This window comes from Cucurbita pepo, chromosome 8 (assembly GCF_057944985.1).
Source record: "Cucurbita pepo subsp. pepo isolate OVF chromosome 8, ASM5794498v1, whole genome shotgun sequence".
Classification (NCBI taxonomy): Eukaryota; Viridiplantae; Streptophyta; class Magnoliopsida; order Cucurbitales; family Cucurbitaceae; genus Cucurbita; species Cucurbita pepo.
The window spans coordinates 9,533,780-9,553,384 of record NC_141805.1 but is presented as its reverse complement, the minus strand read 5'-3'; the positions used below and the strand labels follow the sequence as shown (position 1 = coordinate 9,553,384).

The 19,605-nt window shown below is 30.7% G+C and overlaps 2 protein-coding genes and 2 pseudogenes across 4 annotated transcripts; 3 read left to right on the top strand and 1 right to left on the bottom strand.

Annotated features, from left to right (window-relative positions):
• Positions 1–3,175: 3,175 nt before the first annotated feature.
• On the top strand, positions 3,176–4,407 carry LOC147791531 (nuclear transcription factor Y subunit B-6-like; annotated as a pseudogene).
• Positions 4,408–8,253: 3,846 nt separating this feature from the next.
• LOC111800858 (nuclear transcription factor Y subunit B-9-like) lies at positions 8,254–10,141 on the top strand. Of its 3 annotated transcripts, none has more exons than XM_023684743.2 (2): positions 8,254–8,371; positions 9,334–10,141. In XM_023684743.2, the coding sequence occupies exons 1-2, from the start codon at positions 8,293–8,295 to the stop codon at positions 9,972–9,974; spliced, it is 720 nt and encodes a 239-aa protein (XP_023540511.2). In that variant the 5' UTR covers positions 8,254–8,292; the 3' UTR covers positions 9,975–10,141. The 3 variants fall into 3 exon arrangements, 2 of the variants coding, with proteins under 2 accessions (XP_023540511.2, XP_023540510.2); XM_023684742.2 differs by having other exon boundaries at positions 8,254–8,410; XR_015422262.1 differs by having other exon boundaries at positions 8,273–8,623; positions 9,334–9,468.
• Positions 10,142–12,798: 2,657 nt separating this feature from the next.
• On the top strand, positions 12,799–14,459 carry LOC147791530 (nuclear transcription factor Y subunit B-9-like; annotated as a pseudogene).
• Positions 14,460–17,879: 3,420 nt separating this feature from the next.
• On the bottom strand, positions 17,880–18,635 carry LOC111800145 (fasciclin-like arabinogalactan protein 2). Its single transcript, XM_023683733.2, has one exon. It carries the CDS (start codon positions 18,633–18,635, stop codon positions 17,880–17,882), a length of 756 nt encoding a protein of 251 aa, XP_023539501.1.
• Positions 18,636–19,605: the final 970 nt, after the last annotated feature.

The following is a 19,605-nucleotide window of genomic DNA, read 5'->3' as shown; positions in this document are numbered from 1 at the left end:
GTGGTATCTCACAATCCACTCTCTTTCGAGGCTAGCGTCCTCGATGCATACTGTTGAGGAAATGATATGAAACTTTTTTAATGTATTGATTAGCTGTGTAGCTCGAGAGATGCTATGGAACTTTGAACAAATAATAATTATTTATACCATTTAAAAATCAATTTAAATTAGAGATTAAATTAATAAAAATATATTCCAATATTACTTTTTATCTCAAACATATTTTTTTCAATAATACCTTAAGATTAGTTTTAAATTTTTTAAAAATATTTAAAAAAAAATCTACATAGAAAGGTTTGAAGGAAATTAAATCAACAACATATGTTGTACACTTTATTTCCCCGAAATAAATGACCAAAAGCCACCTAAGCTCGCCTACTCGCCTAGTCACATGTCTCTAATATAAACAATTCTTAATTATTGGATTTACAGACAAAAAGATTAAATAGTATAAATTAGTATATGATACCTTACTACCTCACTTCCATGTCTCTACATGAACGATTGAGATCAAATCATATTTATAAGAAACCATTGGGATCAAATCATTTATAACAATTACAAGATGGATCATAGTTACTTAGACACGAATCTAAAAATTTAGTTTAAACTTTTTAAAAATCAAGAACAAAATTAAAAATAAAATAAAATAAGACATTACACAATTATTTACGATAATTTTAATGAGATTAGTTTAATTTTTTTAACACTTTTAATCTTAAACTATCTATTCACCCCTTTTTATAACCACAAACTATTTGCCTTTAGGTACTTTTTATATTTTAAAAATTATTTAAGGCAACCAAAAAGTGTTTTTTTTTTTTAATTTTTAATTTTTAATTTTAAACTTTTAATAACAGTAAAACAAGAAGAAGAAGAACAAAAAAAAAAAAAAAAAAAAAAAAACTTCTTTTTCCCCACATTTCTTCACAAGAAAGTTATTTTTTTCTCAATAATAATAATAAAATGAGGAAAAAAAAAGTGAAAATAAAGTCGATTATTCCTTTCTTCGTATTTAATTCATACTTGATCTAATTTTTAAAACAAAATGAAAAAAAAAAAAAAATCTTTTTTGTCTCTCAAATGGATATCTACCTTTAAGTATGTTTTCAATTCTGATAGTTTAGTTGAATGAGAATAAAATACTTGTTCGGGAGCAGGTCCTATCTTATATTTAAACATTCTCCATCTTGTTCGGGAGCAGGTTCTCATGAACCTTAGCGTCATGAATTAAGCGGTAGCTCCATGAATTAAGTGGACATCTATACTTTTGAATCCGCTCGGTACGACTTTTTCATTGAAAACATTTGAATGTAGGTATCAAGAGTGGGGTGGTAGAACCATTCTCTCAATCAATGCAAAATATTCAACAGTTGAGTCATGTTTTTATACTTGCACAATTTACAAAGTCATAACCAAATTGATTCCTACTCTATTAGCTCTATTCTCAACGTAAAAATATAACAACTTTTGACTCTATGTGGGACTTTTACATCATGTAGTATTAATTAGGGTTAAAACTAACGCGTAATCTAAAACTCGAGCAAATAGTATTAATCATCTTGCAAGATGTTGTCCTATTTGAGCTTTTCGTTTCGGGCTTTCTCTCAAGATTTTAAAACGCGTTTGCTAGAGAGAGGTTTCCACACCCTTATAAAGGGTGTTTCGTTCTCCTCCCCAACCGATGTGGAATCTCACAATCCACCTCCCTTCGGGGTCTAGCGTCCTACTGAGTCTCGTTCCTTTCTCTAATCGATGTGGGACCTCCACCAAATCCACCCCCTTCGAGGTCCAGAGTCTTTGTTGGCACATCGACTCATGTCCACCCCCTTCGAGGCTCAGCCTCCTCGCTGGCACATCGTCCGATGTCTAGCTCTGAAATCATTTGTAACAGCTCAAGCCCATCGCTAGCAGATATTGTCCTCTTTGGACTTTCCCTTTCGGGGTTTCCCTCGATGTTTTTAAAACGTGTCGTTGAATCAAAAACAGAAATCAATTTGAACCATGTTCGTTATCAAAGTCGAGAGAGAAGTTTTTTATTCACGACGCAACCAAACCACCATATAAAAGAGAATTATTGCGGTCGTAGCCTAATAAGTGTGACTTAAGTTTAAAATTTGGATCATATTCAAAACTTATATATGTATAAAATGATAAATTAAAAAAGAAAGTAAGGGAGGGAAGTCGGGGCCAAATATGGGAGGTTGGCCAATAACGTAACTTTGTGTTATAAAGTGATTTAGATTTTTGTTAATAAATTCTTCACTCTCCTTCCTTTTATAATTTCATCGGTTAATAAAAATTTAAAATTTACTTTTAAGTAATAATAGTTTGATTATAGTAATTATTTATCCACGGTGAAAAATTACAAACATGGAGTTTAGAGTCGGAGCAAGATGGATATAAAATGAGGAAGGTTCAGTTTACAATGATTCTGGTTTTCTATATTCAAAGATGCATCAACTACTTAACTTACAGAGATAATAGAAAGTATTGTCCTAGCTCTAATCTTATTAAGAGTTTGAATTGCTCTGTAGTCTCGTAGGGCAAGTGAATTACATTAGCGCGATTTGGCTAGCTAAATCCCCTAAGAACAAATCGTTTCCTTGCTATCTTCAAAAAGAAAAGAGAAAACTCGCACGATTCGTCAAGCCTTTGAGCACTTTTGCCAGGCACATTATTTTCTTTATCGACTTACGATAGGTTCTGACTATTTATACATCCACGTGTTCTGTTAACCGTATATGGTGCGCATATGCATGTCGTTCTTGTAAGACCAAATACTACTAGAGATCGATTAGTAACCCGTTAGGAGAACCCAACATTTCATAGCGAGAAAAAAAATGAGAGTAAAGTAATATGATTAGTTGAAAATAAATAGTACAAATAGAAAAAATTCAGGGAATCAAAGCTATGTGATATTGTGCATGCAAAGAAAAATAAGAAATTAATAAATAATATAATTAGAGAGAAAAGACCAATTAAATTGGTGTTGTGATTACCAATGTCCTTCCCCTAAAAAATTTATAGGCAAACAAAATGGCAGGGATTTGACTGGACAGCCGCTCAATGTGGATCAACTTAAAAATGCCTATAAATCTCTCTCATGCTTCCTATCGACTCCTCTCAACTTCACCCTACCTAGTCTTAGAGCGAGAAACAAAGAGGGGCAATTATGGAATGTGGTGGTTCAGCTGCATAGGAGGTGGAGATGGCTTCCATAGCTACAGGAGGCAACAACTTAAGCCAACCTCTCGTATTTTCATCTCCAAAATTCCCCTTTTACCCTTCGCATACGCCTTCTCTCTCTAAATATATTATGTTTTGGTTCCTATTTGTTGCATGCATCAAGATCTCTTCATCTCCATCATCTTTGCTTAGTCTCTATTGATTTAGATTTGCATGTATGAAAAAGCTTCGATCTGCCTTTTCTTTCCAATATCTTAATATTTTCGTACAAAACTCAAGCTCGGACTAGAATTTCAATGAAAGGATCAGAACTAAAACCCTAATTTGGAAACATTGGTTCTGGTTGATTGGTTAAACGTTTGAAAAAAAACTGAGTCACGGTCGATAATTTTTAGACCATAGTAGAGGGTTACATGTCATGGCTCCGTGGAGCCAAATTTTTTTTGTAAATAAATTTAAATTTATAGTGTTTTTTTTTTTTTTTTTTTTTTTTTTTTACACATCATTGATATATTTTCTTGGTCAGATGTGTGAGTTGGCAGTGCTGGTGACGTGGCTAATTAACAAATAGACTAAAACATTAAGAATTGAATTAAAACTTTGTAATTATTGAGATTATCTTGAAATAAATAAAAATTTGTCTAAATCTTTTTTTTTTATTTGTTGTATAAATAAATTATTTAATTATTTTAATTTACGACCTCCATCAATTAAAATTTTAAACTATTGTTAAACGAAATTGATTTATTATTTGTTTGATGAATCTAACGCATTTGGTTTCAGTTTTGAATGTATTGTTAACTACAAACAAGTCATCCTATGCCAACAACAACTACCAGCAATCAAATGGTAGAAACGTTGCGGCTAACTCCCCCGTGACTGGCTCTACCCCTGCCTCAATCGCTGCCACCAACAATGAGCAGAGTCAACAATGTATTGTGCGGGAGCAGGACCAATACATGCCAATCACTAATGTGATACGCATCATGTGACGAATCTTACCCTCTCATGCAAAGATATCTGATGATGCAAAGGAAACCATCCAAGAATGCGTCTGAGTATATCAGCTTCATTACTGGCGAGGTCAACGAGCGATGCCAAAGGGAGCAGCGTAAGACAGTGATAGCAGAGGATGTCCTTTGGGTCATGGGGAAGCTAGGGTTTGACGATTACATTGAGCCATTAATTATCTTTGATGGATCATCTCTACTCGAGTGAAATCAGTCTAGGAGAAGCTCGGAAGGAATTTATTGAATTTGCATTTCCAAATCTCAACTCAGTGATGGATAAGCTTAATCGTCGAGAGGAAAAAAAGCTCAACCAAATTGAGTCATGACCCGTGCATAGAAATTTCATCTTCGCATACCTCGTTTCATTATTTCAAATCACAAAATTTTTCCACGCTACTTTTTCAATCAATCAAATTCTTGGGATGCATCGGCCACAAAATTTAGAACGATAAACACTTTATAAAAAATCGCAAAACTCTTCTCTCTCTATTGAAATTTTTCTTTTTTTCAATTCCATAAAACTGACCTCATATGACAAATGAAATCAAATTATTTCTTTGATTTAACTGTTGTGTTTGATGAATGGATCTTGAAATGAAATTAAAATTAATTTTATTTATTAAGAGAATAATCTAATTAGAATAATTTGAGAAGAAAAAACAAATGTTAACATGAAAATGCATCATGTCCTCATGTCCTGTTCCAAAACCAAGTGAGTGATATGGAAACATATTGTTTTTTTGTACGGAAGGATATGTATTGTCTAAGAAAAAATAGTAATGCTGCATTTACGTATTTACCATTTGATCATTGTTTGTGCTGCGTAAATAAGACAGTTAATTATAGACAAAGGTAACAAAAAGAATCATTTTAGACATCTGTACTAATAAAAATATAGTTAATTATATAGACAATTGTCACACAAAAAATCTTATTTTAGACCGAATACAGTTAATTATATACAAATGTCACCAAAAAAATCTCATTTTAGACATCTGTACTAATAAGAATACAGATAATTATAGACAATTGTCATAAAAAGAATATTATTTTTAACATATGAACTAATAAGAATATAGTTAATTATATACAAAGGTAACAAAAGAAAAAATCTTATTTTAGACATATGTACTAATAAGAATACAGTTAATTATACCATTGTCACAAAAAGAATCCTATTTTAGACATGTGTACTAATAAGAATACAGTTAATTATAGACCATTGTCACAAAAAGAATCCTATTTTAGACATGTGTACTAATAAGAATACAGACAATTGTCACAAAAAAGAATCCTATTTTAAACATCTGTACTGATAAGAATACAGTTAATTATAGACTATTGTCACACTAATAATTTTATTTTAGACATCTGTACTAATAAGAATACAGTTAATTACAGACAAATGTTACAAGAAAAAATCTTATTTTAGACATCTGTAAGTGTGAAGACGCTTCTATATTTTCTTTCTAATTTAAAGAAGAGAAAATAGAGGAGAGTGATATATTGATTAGAACGAGTGAAAAAATAGATTTTATTATGATATTTTTCTTCATTTATCATTTCAAATAAATTAATAATTAAAGAAATAAAACAATAATAATTAAATTTACTTATTTACTACCTATTATTTTACGTCTACCATTTTAATGTGATTATTATTTGATCCTATTTATTATTTCACGTAAAAATATTAATTTCATTACATTACATAATTGTAAATTTTTTTTCTTCCAATATTTGTACATAGTTACTTAAAATCTATTTTAAACTTCTTAAAAATCATAAACAAAATTTTAAAAATAAATAAATAAAATAAAACATAGGACAATTATTTAAAATAATTTTAATTAAGTTAATTTAATTTTTTTTAACATTAAAATACGGTTTATTCTTAGAACTACAGTGGAGTTACCTTAATACTAAGAAACCTCTTTTTCCACTATATTTCTTGGCAACAAAGTTTTTTTTATTTTTATTTTTTAATAATAATAATAAAATGAGGAAAAAAGGTATTTAATTCATACACCAATTCATACTTCAACCGTTACCATCCAATTGAAAAAAAAAATTGTTTTTTTTTCTCTAAAATGAATATCTACCTCTGAGGTATTTTTAATTGAAAATTTTATTAAAAATGCATGAGAATAAAATACTTGTTCGGGAGCAAGTTCATATCGTCGGTTGATCTATGCCTTTGTGGCTCCCTTTTGGTATGAGTTTTTCATTGAAAACATTTAAATGTAGATATCAAGATGTGGTGATAGAACCATTCTCTCGATCAATGCAAAATATTCAACGATTAAGTATGTTTTTATAGTTACCCAATTTACAATATCATAACCAAACTGATTCCTTCTCAATGTAAAAAAATAACAACTTTTGACTCCATTTTGTACTTTTACATCATGTAGTCTTAATTAGGTTAAAAAAACTTCAGCAAATAGTATTAATCATCTTGTAAGATGTTGTCGTATTTGGGTTTTTCCTTTCGGGATTCCTCTTAAGACTTCAAAATGGGTTTGATAGAGAGAGGTTTCCACACCCTTACCTTATAAAGGGTGTTTCGTCCTCCTCCCCAACCAATGTGGAATCTCACAATCCACCCACCCTTCAGGGTCTAGTTTCCTGCTGAGTATCGTTCCTTTCTCCAATCGACGTGGGACCTCCACCAAATCCACTCCCTTCGGGGTCCAGAGTCTTTGTTGGCACATCAACTCATGTCCACCCCCTTTGAGGCTCAGCCTCATCGCTGGCACATCGTCCGATGTCTAGCTCTGAAACCATTTGTAATAGCTCAAGCCCATCGCTAGCAGATACTGTCCTCTTTGGACTTTTCCTTTCTGGCTTTCCCTCAATGTTTTTAAAACGTGTCGTTGAATCAAAAACAAAAATCAATTTAAACCATGTTCGTTATCAAAGTCGAGAGAGAAATTTTTTATTCGCAACGCAACCAAACCACCATATAAAAGGGAATTATTGCGATCGTAAACTAATAAGTGACTTAATTTTAAAATTTGGATCATATTCAAAACTTATATACGTATAAATGATAAATTAAAAAAGAAAATAAGGGAGGAAAGTCGGGGCCAAATATGGGAGGTTGGCCAATTTGTTAATAAATCCTTCACTCTCCTTCCTTTTATAATTTCATCCATTAATAAAAATTCAAAATCTAATTTTCATATTATAAAATTTCACATTTTTTCTTTATTTTATTATTTCAAAAATTTTAAAATATCTATTTTAATTTCCATTGTTCTAACAATAATAATTTAATTTAATTATTGTAATTATTTCTTTCATTAATTATCTACGCAATTCAACGATTATTATAATTAAACCTTTAAGTGATTTGACATGTCTTTGAAAGTAGACGCTTCAACTATCTGATTCAGAGAGAATAGAAAAATAATACCCTATCTCTAATCTTACTTAGAGTTTGAATTACTCTGTAGTCTTATGGGACAATTGAATTACATTAGTGCGATTTAGCTAGCCAAATCCGCCAACAAACAAATCGCTTCTTTTCTATCTTCAACAAGAAAAGAGCAAACGCGTACGATTCGACAAGCCTTTGAGCACTCTAGCCAAGCACTTTATGTTCTTTATCGACTTACGATAGGTCCTGACTATTTATACATCAACGTGTTCCATTAATCGTATATGGTGTCTATATGCATGTCGTTCTCGTAAGACGAAATACTACTAGAGATCGGTTAGTAACCCGTTACAAGAATCCAACATTTCATAGGGAGAAAAAAAAAAGAGAATGAAGTGATATGATTGGTTGAAAATAAGTAGAACAAATAGGAGAAATATAGGGAATCAAAGCTATGTGCTGTTATGCATGCAAAGAAAATAAGAAATTAATAAATAATATAATTAGAGGGAAAGACCAATTAAATTGGTGTCGTGATTACCAATGCCCTTTCCCTCAAAAGTTTATAGGCAAACAAAATGGCAGGGATTTGACCGTACACCTGCTCAATTTTAAGCTTAAAAGTGCCTATAAATCCCTCTCTTGCATCTCATCCACTACTCTCAACCTCACCCTACCCTGTTTTAGAGAGAGAAACAAAGAGGGGCAATTATGGAATGTGGTGGTTCTGCAACCGGAGGTGGAGATGGCTTCCATAGCTACATAAGGCAACAACCTAAGCCAACCTCGGGTATTTTCATCTCCAAAATTTCCCTTTTACCCTTCGCTTGTACCTTCTATCTCTACATATATTACGTTTTGGTTTTCATTTGTTGCATGCATATCAAGATCTCTTCATATTCATCATTTTGGCTTAGTTTCTGTTTATTTAAATTTGCATGTATCAAAAAGCTTCAATTTACCTTCTCTTTCTAATATCTTAATATTTTCATACAAAGCTCAACTCGGACTTGAATTTCAATGAAAGAGAGTCATTAGCACGGTACGTACAGGACCAGAACTGAAACCCTAATTTGAAAACACCGGTTGGTTGATTGAACATTTGAAAAAAAACTGAGTTATGGTGGATAATTTTTAGACCATAGTGGAGGATTACATGCCATGGCTCCGTGGAGCCATAAATTTTTCGTAAATAAATTTAAATTTATAGTTTTTTTTGGTACACGTCATTAATATATTTTCTTGTCAGATGTGTGAGTTGGCCGTGTTGGTGACATGGCTAATTAACAAATACAAAGAAGAAAAAGATAATAATAAATAAATGTTAATATCTGTTGTCTTTTTGTCCATACAAACAGTCCAAAACCTCTTGCCCTAATTCAGCCTTTTGTATTCTTCACAAGAGAACTAACTAACCTACTTCTGTTTCTTACTCCACTGGTGACTAATGAATGACACTTAAATTATATATTTTAATATTTATTAAAGGAAAATGAAACAATTATAAAGAATTAAATTAAAACTTTGTAAATATTGAGATTATGTTGAAATAAATCGAAATTTGTGTAAATCTTTTTTTTTTTTTTTTTTTTGTAGAAATAAATTATTTAATTGTTTTAATTTATGGCGTCTGTCTATTTAATCGAAATTGATTTACTTATGAAAATTTAAGATTTTTAATTCATAAAGTTCGGTTTGATATTTTTTTTTCATTATTTGTTTGATGAATCTAAATGAAGCATTTGATTACAGCTTTGAATGTATTGTTAACGGCAAACAAGTCATCCTCTGCCAACAATACTCACAACACCAACCATCAGCAAGTAAATGGTCGTAACCTTGCGACCAACTCCCCTGTGACTGGCTCTACCCCTGCCTCGATCGCTGCCACCAACAATGAGCAGAGCCAACAATGCATTGTGCGGGAGCAGGACCAATACATGCCGATCGCTAATGTGATACGCATCATGCGACGAATCTTACCCTCTCATGCAAAGATATCTGATGATGCAAAGGAAACCATCCAAGAATGCGTGTCTGAGTACATCAGCTTCATTACTGGCGAGGCCAACGAGCGATGCCAAAGGGAGCAGCGTAAGACAGTGACAGCAGAAGATGTCCTTTGGGCCATGGGGAAGCTAGGGTTTGACGATTACATTGAGCCATTAACTGTCTTTCTCAACCGCTACCGCGAGTCAGAGAGTGATCGAATCCGTACGGAACCAATCCTGAGGCGCAATGTGGATTATGGACCACAAGTAGGGATGGTACCACCGTATGGCCAGACGTTTCAAATAAGGCACGTCCCAACAGGAATGTTTGATGCAATGGGCGGGTACTACGATGGAGGTGGCAATGGCGGGGCGAGCTCGGGCAATGGTAATCAACTTTGATATGAGTTCGAAGTAAAATATGACTATATATATAATGAATAAGTATCAAAAGTAACAAATAATTATAACCCATTTCATTTGTTCTAATATGAAGGCAATGGGTGTTTGATGCTTTGGTTTGCATAAACTTATCTTTCTTAACTTTTTAAGATCATGGGAAATTATGGTAAAAAAAATGATTAAATCAATTTTAATTTTGTTTAGTGTTTTTTTTTTCTTTTTCTTTTTGAGTTTTCTATATTAAAAAATGAATAATAATAACATTTATTTTGTTTAATGTTACAAAATAATATATATATTTTGTTCTTGGTTCTATATTTAGTCTGGAAATTACATATACATATTTAATTAAATAATTAAGGAAACAATTATGTTGAACTTATTTTTAACACAGGTTGTCTAAATGATTTTATTAGTGCTTGTTTTATCGAGTGAAATGAGTCTAGGAGAAGCTCGGAAGGAATTTATTGAATTTGCATTTTCGAATCTCAACTCAATGATGGATAAGCTTCATCGTCGAGGGGAAAAAAAGCTCAACCAAATTGAGTCATGATCCGTGCATAAAAATTTCATCTTCGCATACTTCGTCTCATTATTTCAAATCACAAAACTTTTCCACGCTACTTTTTCAATCAATCAAATTATCGGGATGTATCGGCCATAAAATTTAGAACGATGACACTTTGTAAAAAATCACAAAACTCTCCTCTCTCCATTGAAATTTTTCTTTCTTTCTTTCAATGCCCTACAACCGACCTCTCATGATACTGAAATACAGTTATTCTCTTGATTTAGCTGTTGTGTTAGATGAAAACATCATGAAATCAAATTAAAATTGATTTTATTTATTAAGAGTATAATCTAATTTGAATAAAAATAAAAAAAAAAGGGTAATGTTAACAGAAAAATACATCATGTCGGGTTCCGGAATTAAGTGGGTGATATGGAAACATGAAGTGTTTTTTTGTTTGACTGAAGGATATATACTTGTCTAAGAAAAATTAATGCTAGAGTGCATTTACGTATTTACCCTTTGATCATTGTTTCTGCTGCTTAAATAAGACAGTTAATTATAAACTATTGTCAAAAAACCCTTTGATCCTTGTTTGTGTTGCGTAATCATTCACACAAAAAAATCTTATATGTCTCAAAAAAATCTTATTTTAGACATATGTACTAATACTAATACTGTTAATTAATGTAACAATTTTTTTTTTTAATTTTAGACATATGTACTAATAAAAATATAGTCAATTAGATTTGTCACACAAAAAAATCTTATTTTAGACATCTGTATTAATAAAAATACAATTAATTATATCAACAATTGTCACACAAATAATCTTATTTTAGACATCTATATTAATAAGAATACAGTTAATTATATATACAATTGTCACACAAAAAAAAAATCTTATTATAGAGATATTTACTAATAAGAATACAGTTAATTATAAGCTTAAATCACACAAAAAAAAAAAAAAAATATCTTACAACTAATTACAGACAATTTTCATAAAAACAAACGTATTTTAGATATGTGTACTAATGAGAATACAGTTAATTATAGACTAATTTTATTTTAGATATTTGTATGAATAAGAATACAGTTAATTATAGACAAATGTCACAAAAAAAAATATAGTTAATTATAGAGAATTGTCATTAAAAAAAATCTTATTTTAGACATTTGTACTTAACTATTAACAAGTGTGAATAAACGCATTTGTGTTTTTCTTTCTTTCGAGATTTGAAGAAATAAAACAGCTGAAAGTTATATATTGATTAAAAGAAGTGAAAAAATAGTTTATTATGATATTTCTCTTTATTTATCTTTTCAAATAAATTAATAATTAAATATGTAAAACAATAATAATTAAATTTGTTTATTACCTACCTATTATTTTACCGGTACCATTTGAACGTGATCATTTGATCATATTTATTAGGTCTCATATAAGAGTTTATTTTTTTTATTTTTATTTTTATTTTTTTTTAAATAATAAAAATATAAATATTACTCTATTATCTATCTGTAAATTTTCTCCTCTCTATTGTAAATTTTTTTCCTTCTAATGTCATCCGAAATCGTAGTTACTTAAAATCTATTTTAAACTTCTTAAAAATCAAGAACAAAATTTAAAAAAAAAAAAAAATAATAAAATAAAACATTAAACAACTATTTAAATTAATTTTAATTAGGTTAGTTTAATTTTTTAAAATTAAAATAAAAGTTTTGAATCACAATGGATTCACCTCATTTAGTTACTATTTGTTCTTAGAACCACAATGAATTTACAACACTAACGAACATGCTACTTTGAACACTTTTGCCAAGCACATCATTTTCGACTTACGATAGGTCCTGACTATTTATACATCAACGTGTTCCGTTAATCGTATATGATGCGCATATGCATGTCGTTCTCATAAAACTAAATACTACTAGAGATTGGTTAGTACCCCGTTACCAGAATTCAACCATTCACGGCAAGAAAAAAAATGAGAGTGAAGTGATATGATTGGTTGAAAATAAATAGTACAAATAGAAGAAATACAGGGTATTGAAGTTATGTGTTATTATGCATGCAAAGAAAAAATAAGATATTAATAAATAATATAATAAGATTGAAAGACCAATTAAATTGGTGTTAGTGATTACCAATGTCCTCTCCTAAAAAAATTTATAGGCAAACAAAATGGCAGTGATTTGACCGGTACACCTGCTCAATCTTGAACTTAAAAATGCCTATAAATCCATCTCTTGCTTCCCATCCACTACTCTCTACCTGGTTTTAAGAGGGAGAAACAAAGAGGGGCAATTATGGAATGTGGTGGTTCAGCGCGTAGGAGGTGGAGATGGCTTCCATAGCTACAGAAGGCAACAACCTAAGCCAATCTCTCGTATTTTCATTTCAAAATTCCCCTTTTACCCTTCGCATGCACCTTATATCTCTACATATATTAGGTTTTGGTTTCCATTTGTTGCATGCATCAAGATCTCTTTTGCTTAGTTTCTATTGATTTAGATTTGCATGTATCAAAAAGCTTCAATCTGCCTTCTCTTTCAATATCTTAATATTTTCGTACAAAGCTCAATCTCATACCTGAATTTCAATGAAAGAGAGCCATTAGCACGGCACGTAATTAAAACTAAAACCCTAATTTGAAAACACTGGTTCTGGTTGGTTGATTGAACGTTCGAAAAAAAACTGAGTCACGGTCGATGATTTTTAGATCATAGTGGAGGGTTACATGTCGTGGCTCTGTGGAACTATAATTCTTTTTTTTGTAAATAAATTTAAATAAAAAAAATTTTGGTACACATCATTAATGTATTTTCTTGGTCAGATGTGTGAGTGGGCTGGTGACATGGATAATAAACAAATAAAAAGAAGGAAAAGAATAATAATAAATAAATGTTAATATTTAGTGAGTTTTTGCCAATACAGATAATCCAAAACCTCTAGCCCTAATTCAGTTTTTTTTGTTTTATTCTTTATAACTGAACTAATTAACCTACTTCTCTTCTTTGTCTCACTCTCCTTTACTTACAGGTGGGCGTTGATTATTGGCACTTAATGTTATGCTAATATATTTTAATATTTATTAAATAAAAATGAAATAATTATAAAAGATTAAAACGTTAAGAATAAAAGTAAAATGAGATTATCTTGAAATAAATAAAAATTTGTCTAAATCATTTTTTTATTTTTTTGTACAAATAAATTATTTAATTGTTTTAATTTACCGTCTCTCAATTAAAATCTTAAACTATCGTTAAGGTAAATTGATTTATTTATGAAAATTTAAGCTTTTCATTATTTGTTTGATGAATCTACACCATTTGGTTTCAGCTTTGAATGTATTGTTAACCACAAACAAGTCATTCTCCGCTCACAGCAATTACCAACAATCAAATGGTCGAAACGTTGCGGCCAACTCCCTTGTGACTGGCTGACCCTTGCCTCGATCACTGCCACCAACAATGAGCAGAGCCAACAATGCATTGTGCGGGAGGAGGACTAATACATGCCAATCGCTAATGTGATACGCATCATGCGACGAATCTTACCCTCTCATGCAAAGATATCTGCTGATGCAAAGGAAACCATCAAAGAATGCGTGTCTGAGTACATCAGCATCATTACTGGCGAGACCAACGAGCGATGCCAAAGGGAGCAGCGTAAGACAGTGACAGCAGAGGATGTCCTTTGGGCCATGGGAAAGCTAGGGTTTGACGATTACATTGAGCCATTAACTGTCTTTCTCAATCGCTACTGCGAGTCGGAAAGTGATTGAATCCGTACGGAACCGATCCTAAGACGCAATGTGGATTATGGACCATAAGTAGGGATGATACCACCGTATGGCCGGACATTTCAGATAGGACACATCCCGACAGAAATGTTTGATGCAATGGGCGGGTACTACGATAGAGGTGACAATGGCGGGTCGAGCTCGGGCAATGATAGTCAACTTTGATATAAGTTTGAAGTAAAATATGGCTACATATATAATGAATAAATATCAAAAGTAAAAAATGATTATAACCCATTTCATTTGTTCTAATTTATCATGAAAATATCATGAAATTGAATCTCAAAATGTTGATCGGAGAAAGATTTAGAAGGTAAAGATGTTGAAGTCACAATAGATTACACATATCAACCAGTGTCCTATGTGTAGACTAATGTGTACAGAAGTACAGATATTTGTGCTACTCAAATATAAAATTAATAGACAATTGACGTAGAAATTTGATTCAAAACTTATTTAAAAATTAATTAATTATTTTTTGTTGAGCTTAATTGATTCAAATTATAAGTTCATCTTACATTTTTATTTATGCTAATAAGAGAAGTGTAAAATTAATTATTAATAATTTACACATAATTATCTATTTGGCGGGACAACAGTGTGAGTTTTAATATTATTATTTTTATTAAAATTATAAATCTAATATCTAAAAAAAAATGAGTATAATATTTTTTTAAACATTTGTTCTCTATTTAGAAATGATACACTGACTCTCCGTCTACAACCTTACAAATCGTTTCATAGTTTTATTTGTATAAATTCTCAAAGTAAAATAATTTTTTAAAAAATGGGTTAAACTAATATTTCTTCATTTTTCAAAAATAAATATTTACTAAGCCGTATTTGTGAACCAAGTGGTTAACATGAATATCTGTTTTAATCGCTTTTCAAATAAGTGTAATTACCCTATTTTAGGTAATGAATATCTGTTTTGATTGCTTTTCAAACAAGTGTAATTACTGTGTGAGAAGTGTTTAAAAATAAATCTATCTTTCTCATTGGTTCACCGTTAACATATATACCTACAAAAATAAAATTTAATCTACAAAATTTTCAACAAAAGAGTGATATATTGATTGAAAGAAAATAATTTACTTATTTTCGAAAAGATTTGACCCAATTATTATATTTGTTCATTCAGATCATGGAATTTATTTAAAAGTAGTTGAAGTAAAAGAAATTTATTAGACTTACATTGAAATATGAGCGTTGAAAAACTGATTTACATTTATAAACCAAGTGGATGACATGCATACTCAAAATCGTTGACATAATTTATTGTTTATTTAAAAAGCAATGAATATTCGTTTTAATCGTTCTGTTTTAAAACAAATATAATGAGTCGTTGACAAGTGTTGAACAATAACTCTAAATATAGTAGGATCGGAAATATAAATCTAACCGTTGCAACTTTTATTGAGTCGTTGATAAGTGTTCAAGAATAAATTTAAATATAATTTGAAACAACAATCAAATCTCATCCATTTATTTCTTACTTCCTTTCTTATCTTTAGACTAACATATCTTTAGACTAACAAACGAGTAAAGAGTAAATAAAATATATTTTAATAAGATATTCAAATAAATTAATAATTAAAGAAATTAAATAAATACAATTAACTTGTTTATTAATTTACGTGCAAAAATCAAATCACATTTACATAAAAGTTATTTAATTGATAAAAAAAACGAACTTCAACTATATCCGATTAGAGTTTTAATGTGTAAATGCTTTATAGTTAACCCAATAAATATTTTTTTTTTTTTATTCTTTAGCCCAACTCATTGCCCAATACCAAATTATTGGCCCCAAAATTGGGCCCAAATCCAACCCTATTTAGTTAGTCTCAGCTTTCGAGGCAGATTGCAGTATACATGTACGATATGCAATGCATATTGCAGTCATGCAGTGTACATCTATAGCCTTTAACAGCAAGTTACAGCCCTGCAGTGTACCTGCAGACTGCCACGATGCAGTATGTACATGTAGATTACAGTCATGCGTGTACATGAACAAACTCAAGGAGATTGCAGCATGCAGTTTACATGTAGACAGATTGGAACCATGCAAGTGTACATGTACAACTAAATGGGTAGATTGTAGCCATACGGTACATATACAACCTTTGTGTGCCTTCAAGAAAGATTGCAACATGTATGTTTTTTTTTCGTTTAATTTATTTGTTGAAAATATAAATTCAAATTTTCGGCAAAATATGATAATCATACTTTTCTTACTTTTATTTATTTATTTTTAGTTAATTATAATGTGTTATTTTAAGAGTTCTCGTATTAATAAACAATTTTCTTCTATGAACTAATAATAAAATTTGTTTACACACTATTGATAGAATTTTTACTCTTTTTAAAAAGGAAGTAATATTAAATTATATTTATCTAAATAATTTTTAATTAGTTAAATGTCTGTTTAAATTTAATTTAGGTTAAATATTATAATTTTTGTTAGTGAACTCAAAAATAATCTTTTAAATTTAATATTATAAATATTAATCTTATTATGGGTTGATTTGAAATTTAAATTAGTTTTAAAATGATTTTTAACCCTGTCTCTCTTTCTAATACAGTAAAGATTAATATATATATATATATATATTAATTTTATGTCATCATTAAAGTTAATTATAGATAACGAATTTAATATTTTATTAAAAAAAATTCTTAATCATTTCATTTGTTTGATGATTATAAATCATGAATAATTAATAAAATGGGTCTATATTCCAGTTAAAAACAATTTTAATTTATTAATTACATTTTCAAAAAACTTTCATTACACGGAAATTTGAGTATTGACATTGTGTTACTATTAGTCATAATTAATTAAAAAAAATTTATTTTTTAAAAATACTTTTATTATGTTCGTGTAAGGTAGTAATTACATTTAAGTTTTGAACAAACAAAAAAAAAATATTAAATTAAAAAAAAAAAACTATTATTTAAAAGGTATTTTAAATATTCTATAAAAAGAAAATATATCGAGCAAATACACACCTACTATGTATAGGTATATTTATAAATTTCCGAATAAATTTCTTAGGATGTAAAAGTTATTATTTATTAGAAATTATAAAATTTAACATAAAGATTTAAAATTTAGCTTAACTGATGTGTGAATAAAGATTTACACCGAGTGAAATGAAGACAAGAAAGACTTTCTCCGTTTTCATTATCACTTCCTATTTCAATTCTTATTTTGCAAAATATTTATGATTAGAAAAGGAATTCAAGAATTCAGAGGATCAAGGATCTAGTTGTCTGGAATAAATTTTATTTCCATCATTTTATATACTTTTTAAAAAATATTGTTTTTAATGAATAATTTTTACTATATTAAAATAAGAATTCTAATAAATTTAATAATAATATCCAAAAATATTATAGAACAGTTCAATACTAAAACACATTATCCCATATTTAATTATATATATATATGTATATAAAAATAAATATAGAGGGATGGAAGTTTTAAAAATGTATTAAAAATTGAAATTTGGACGACATTTTCGTAAAATTTAAGACATAAATCTTCCTCGTTTTGATTGCAGTAAATAAATAAATAAACAATTACAGCGGTAAAAATCCCATCCAAGTAGTCAAAACTACAGCCGCCAGATAAAACTCCCCACCATCAACTCTAACGGCAGAGTTTCCATCGCCGTCGCCGTCATGATCCGCCGGAGAGTAATCAGGAGATTCCGCGGACGGCGGAGACGACCCCATATCCGATCGACTCTTGACCTTGGCCGACGCCGGCGCCACCGCATGGACAGTAAACAACTCATCCGGTTCCAAAACAGAATCAACCAAGAAAATAGCCAACGGAGCTTCATCGAAACCAGTCCCACCGACCTTAGCCGTCACAACGCTGGTCAAAATCGTTACATCCTGGCCGTCATTCTGCACCGTGAAATCAAATTTATCGGCGCCGTCGGTGGCCAAGGTGTTGGTGACGCCGTTATTGGACTTGAGAACCGGCAACGGCATGTAAATCGGAACGGCGTGGAATTCGAGAAGCGAGGTTTTGGCGGGAAGAGTCAGGTTTTTGAATTTGGATGAAAAGTTGTCCCAAACGACGTCGCTTGGGCAGAAGACCGTCAAGCCGCCTTGTACGACGTCGTTAAAGGCCTTTTGGGCAGTGGAATTGGCGAGTGATTGGGCGAAGGCTGTGCAGCCGGCAGTGGAAAGCAAGCGCGTGAGGTTGAATTGGGTCGGGTCGTGGGTAGTCGGAGCCGGAGCCGGAGCCGGAGGGAGGATTGAACTTGTGGGTTGGGAGTTGAAGAGAGAAGGGAATAAGAGGAGGAAGATAATGAAGGGATACATTTTTGGGTGTGTGAGGAAATTAGTGGGAAATTTGTGGGTTTTTTTATGGGATTTGAAATGAGTGATCGTAGACTTGAAGCAATAATAATGAAGTAGATCTTAATCAATGGATCCTCATGCATACAATTCCACGCCAAATTATTATGGGTATTATTATTTAACAAATTTTTTATATATATTACACGAACACGACTCTCCACAGTGCTATGATATTGTCCACTTTCAGTATAAGCAATCATAACTTTGGTTTGGGCTCCCCAAAAAAGACCTCGTACCAATGGAGATAATATTCTTTGATTATAAACCCACGATCATTCCCTAAATTAGCCGATGTGTAACTTTCATCCAACACCTCCCCTAAAGTACGTCTCCCCTTAATCGAGGCTCGACTCATTTTTTCTTTTGGAGTCTTAGTCATTTTTTACTATGCCTTCGACTTTGTCTTTTGGAGTCCTTTGTTCGACGTTAGAGGATTCTATTGGCATGACTCTGATACCATGTTAGATGAACATGACTCTCCACAATGGTATGATATTGTCCACAATGGTACGATATGAGACTTTCATCATCCAATAATTTAAATCATGTTTGAAAATTATAAGGGATTCGAAAGAGACCCTTTTTACAAGTCTCTAACTATTTGATATATTATATAATTTCATTTAATTTTTGATGAGTTTATATATTAAAAAAAGAAGTATAAGACCATAAGTAAGTTTAAAACTCTATTATTTACTATATTATTTTATTGATATAAAGGATAAGTTGGTAAATGTAATTGTAAATAAAGAAAGGGCAAAGTCAAAGGATGGGATGGAAAATATTGATTACTTCAAAGAAGGATAAACCAATGGAAAATAAATAAATAAATAAAAACTTAAAAAATTTTAAATTTTCATTAATACCCTTAATCCGTCTAAAAAAATTAATTTTTTTTTTTTAACCGATGGAAAGCTCTAAACTCGAATGG

Excerpts from the sequence above, each read along its gene's own strand:
- LOC111800858 (XM_023684742.2), top strand. The coding sequence starts at position 8,293 with ATGGAATGTGGTGGTTCTGCAACCGGAGGTGGAGATGGCTTCCATAGC. Across the intron at positions 8,411-9,333 it reads TTCCCTTTTACCCTTCGCTT|CTTTGAATGTATTGTTAACG; the intron begins GTACCTTCTATC and ends ATTTGATTACAG.
- LOC111800145 (XM_023683733.2), bottom strand. The coding sequence starts at position 18,635 with ATGTATCCCTTCATTATCTTCCTCCTCTTATTCCCTTCTCTCTTCAAC.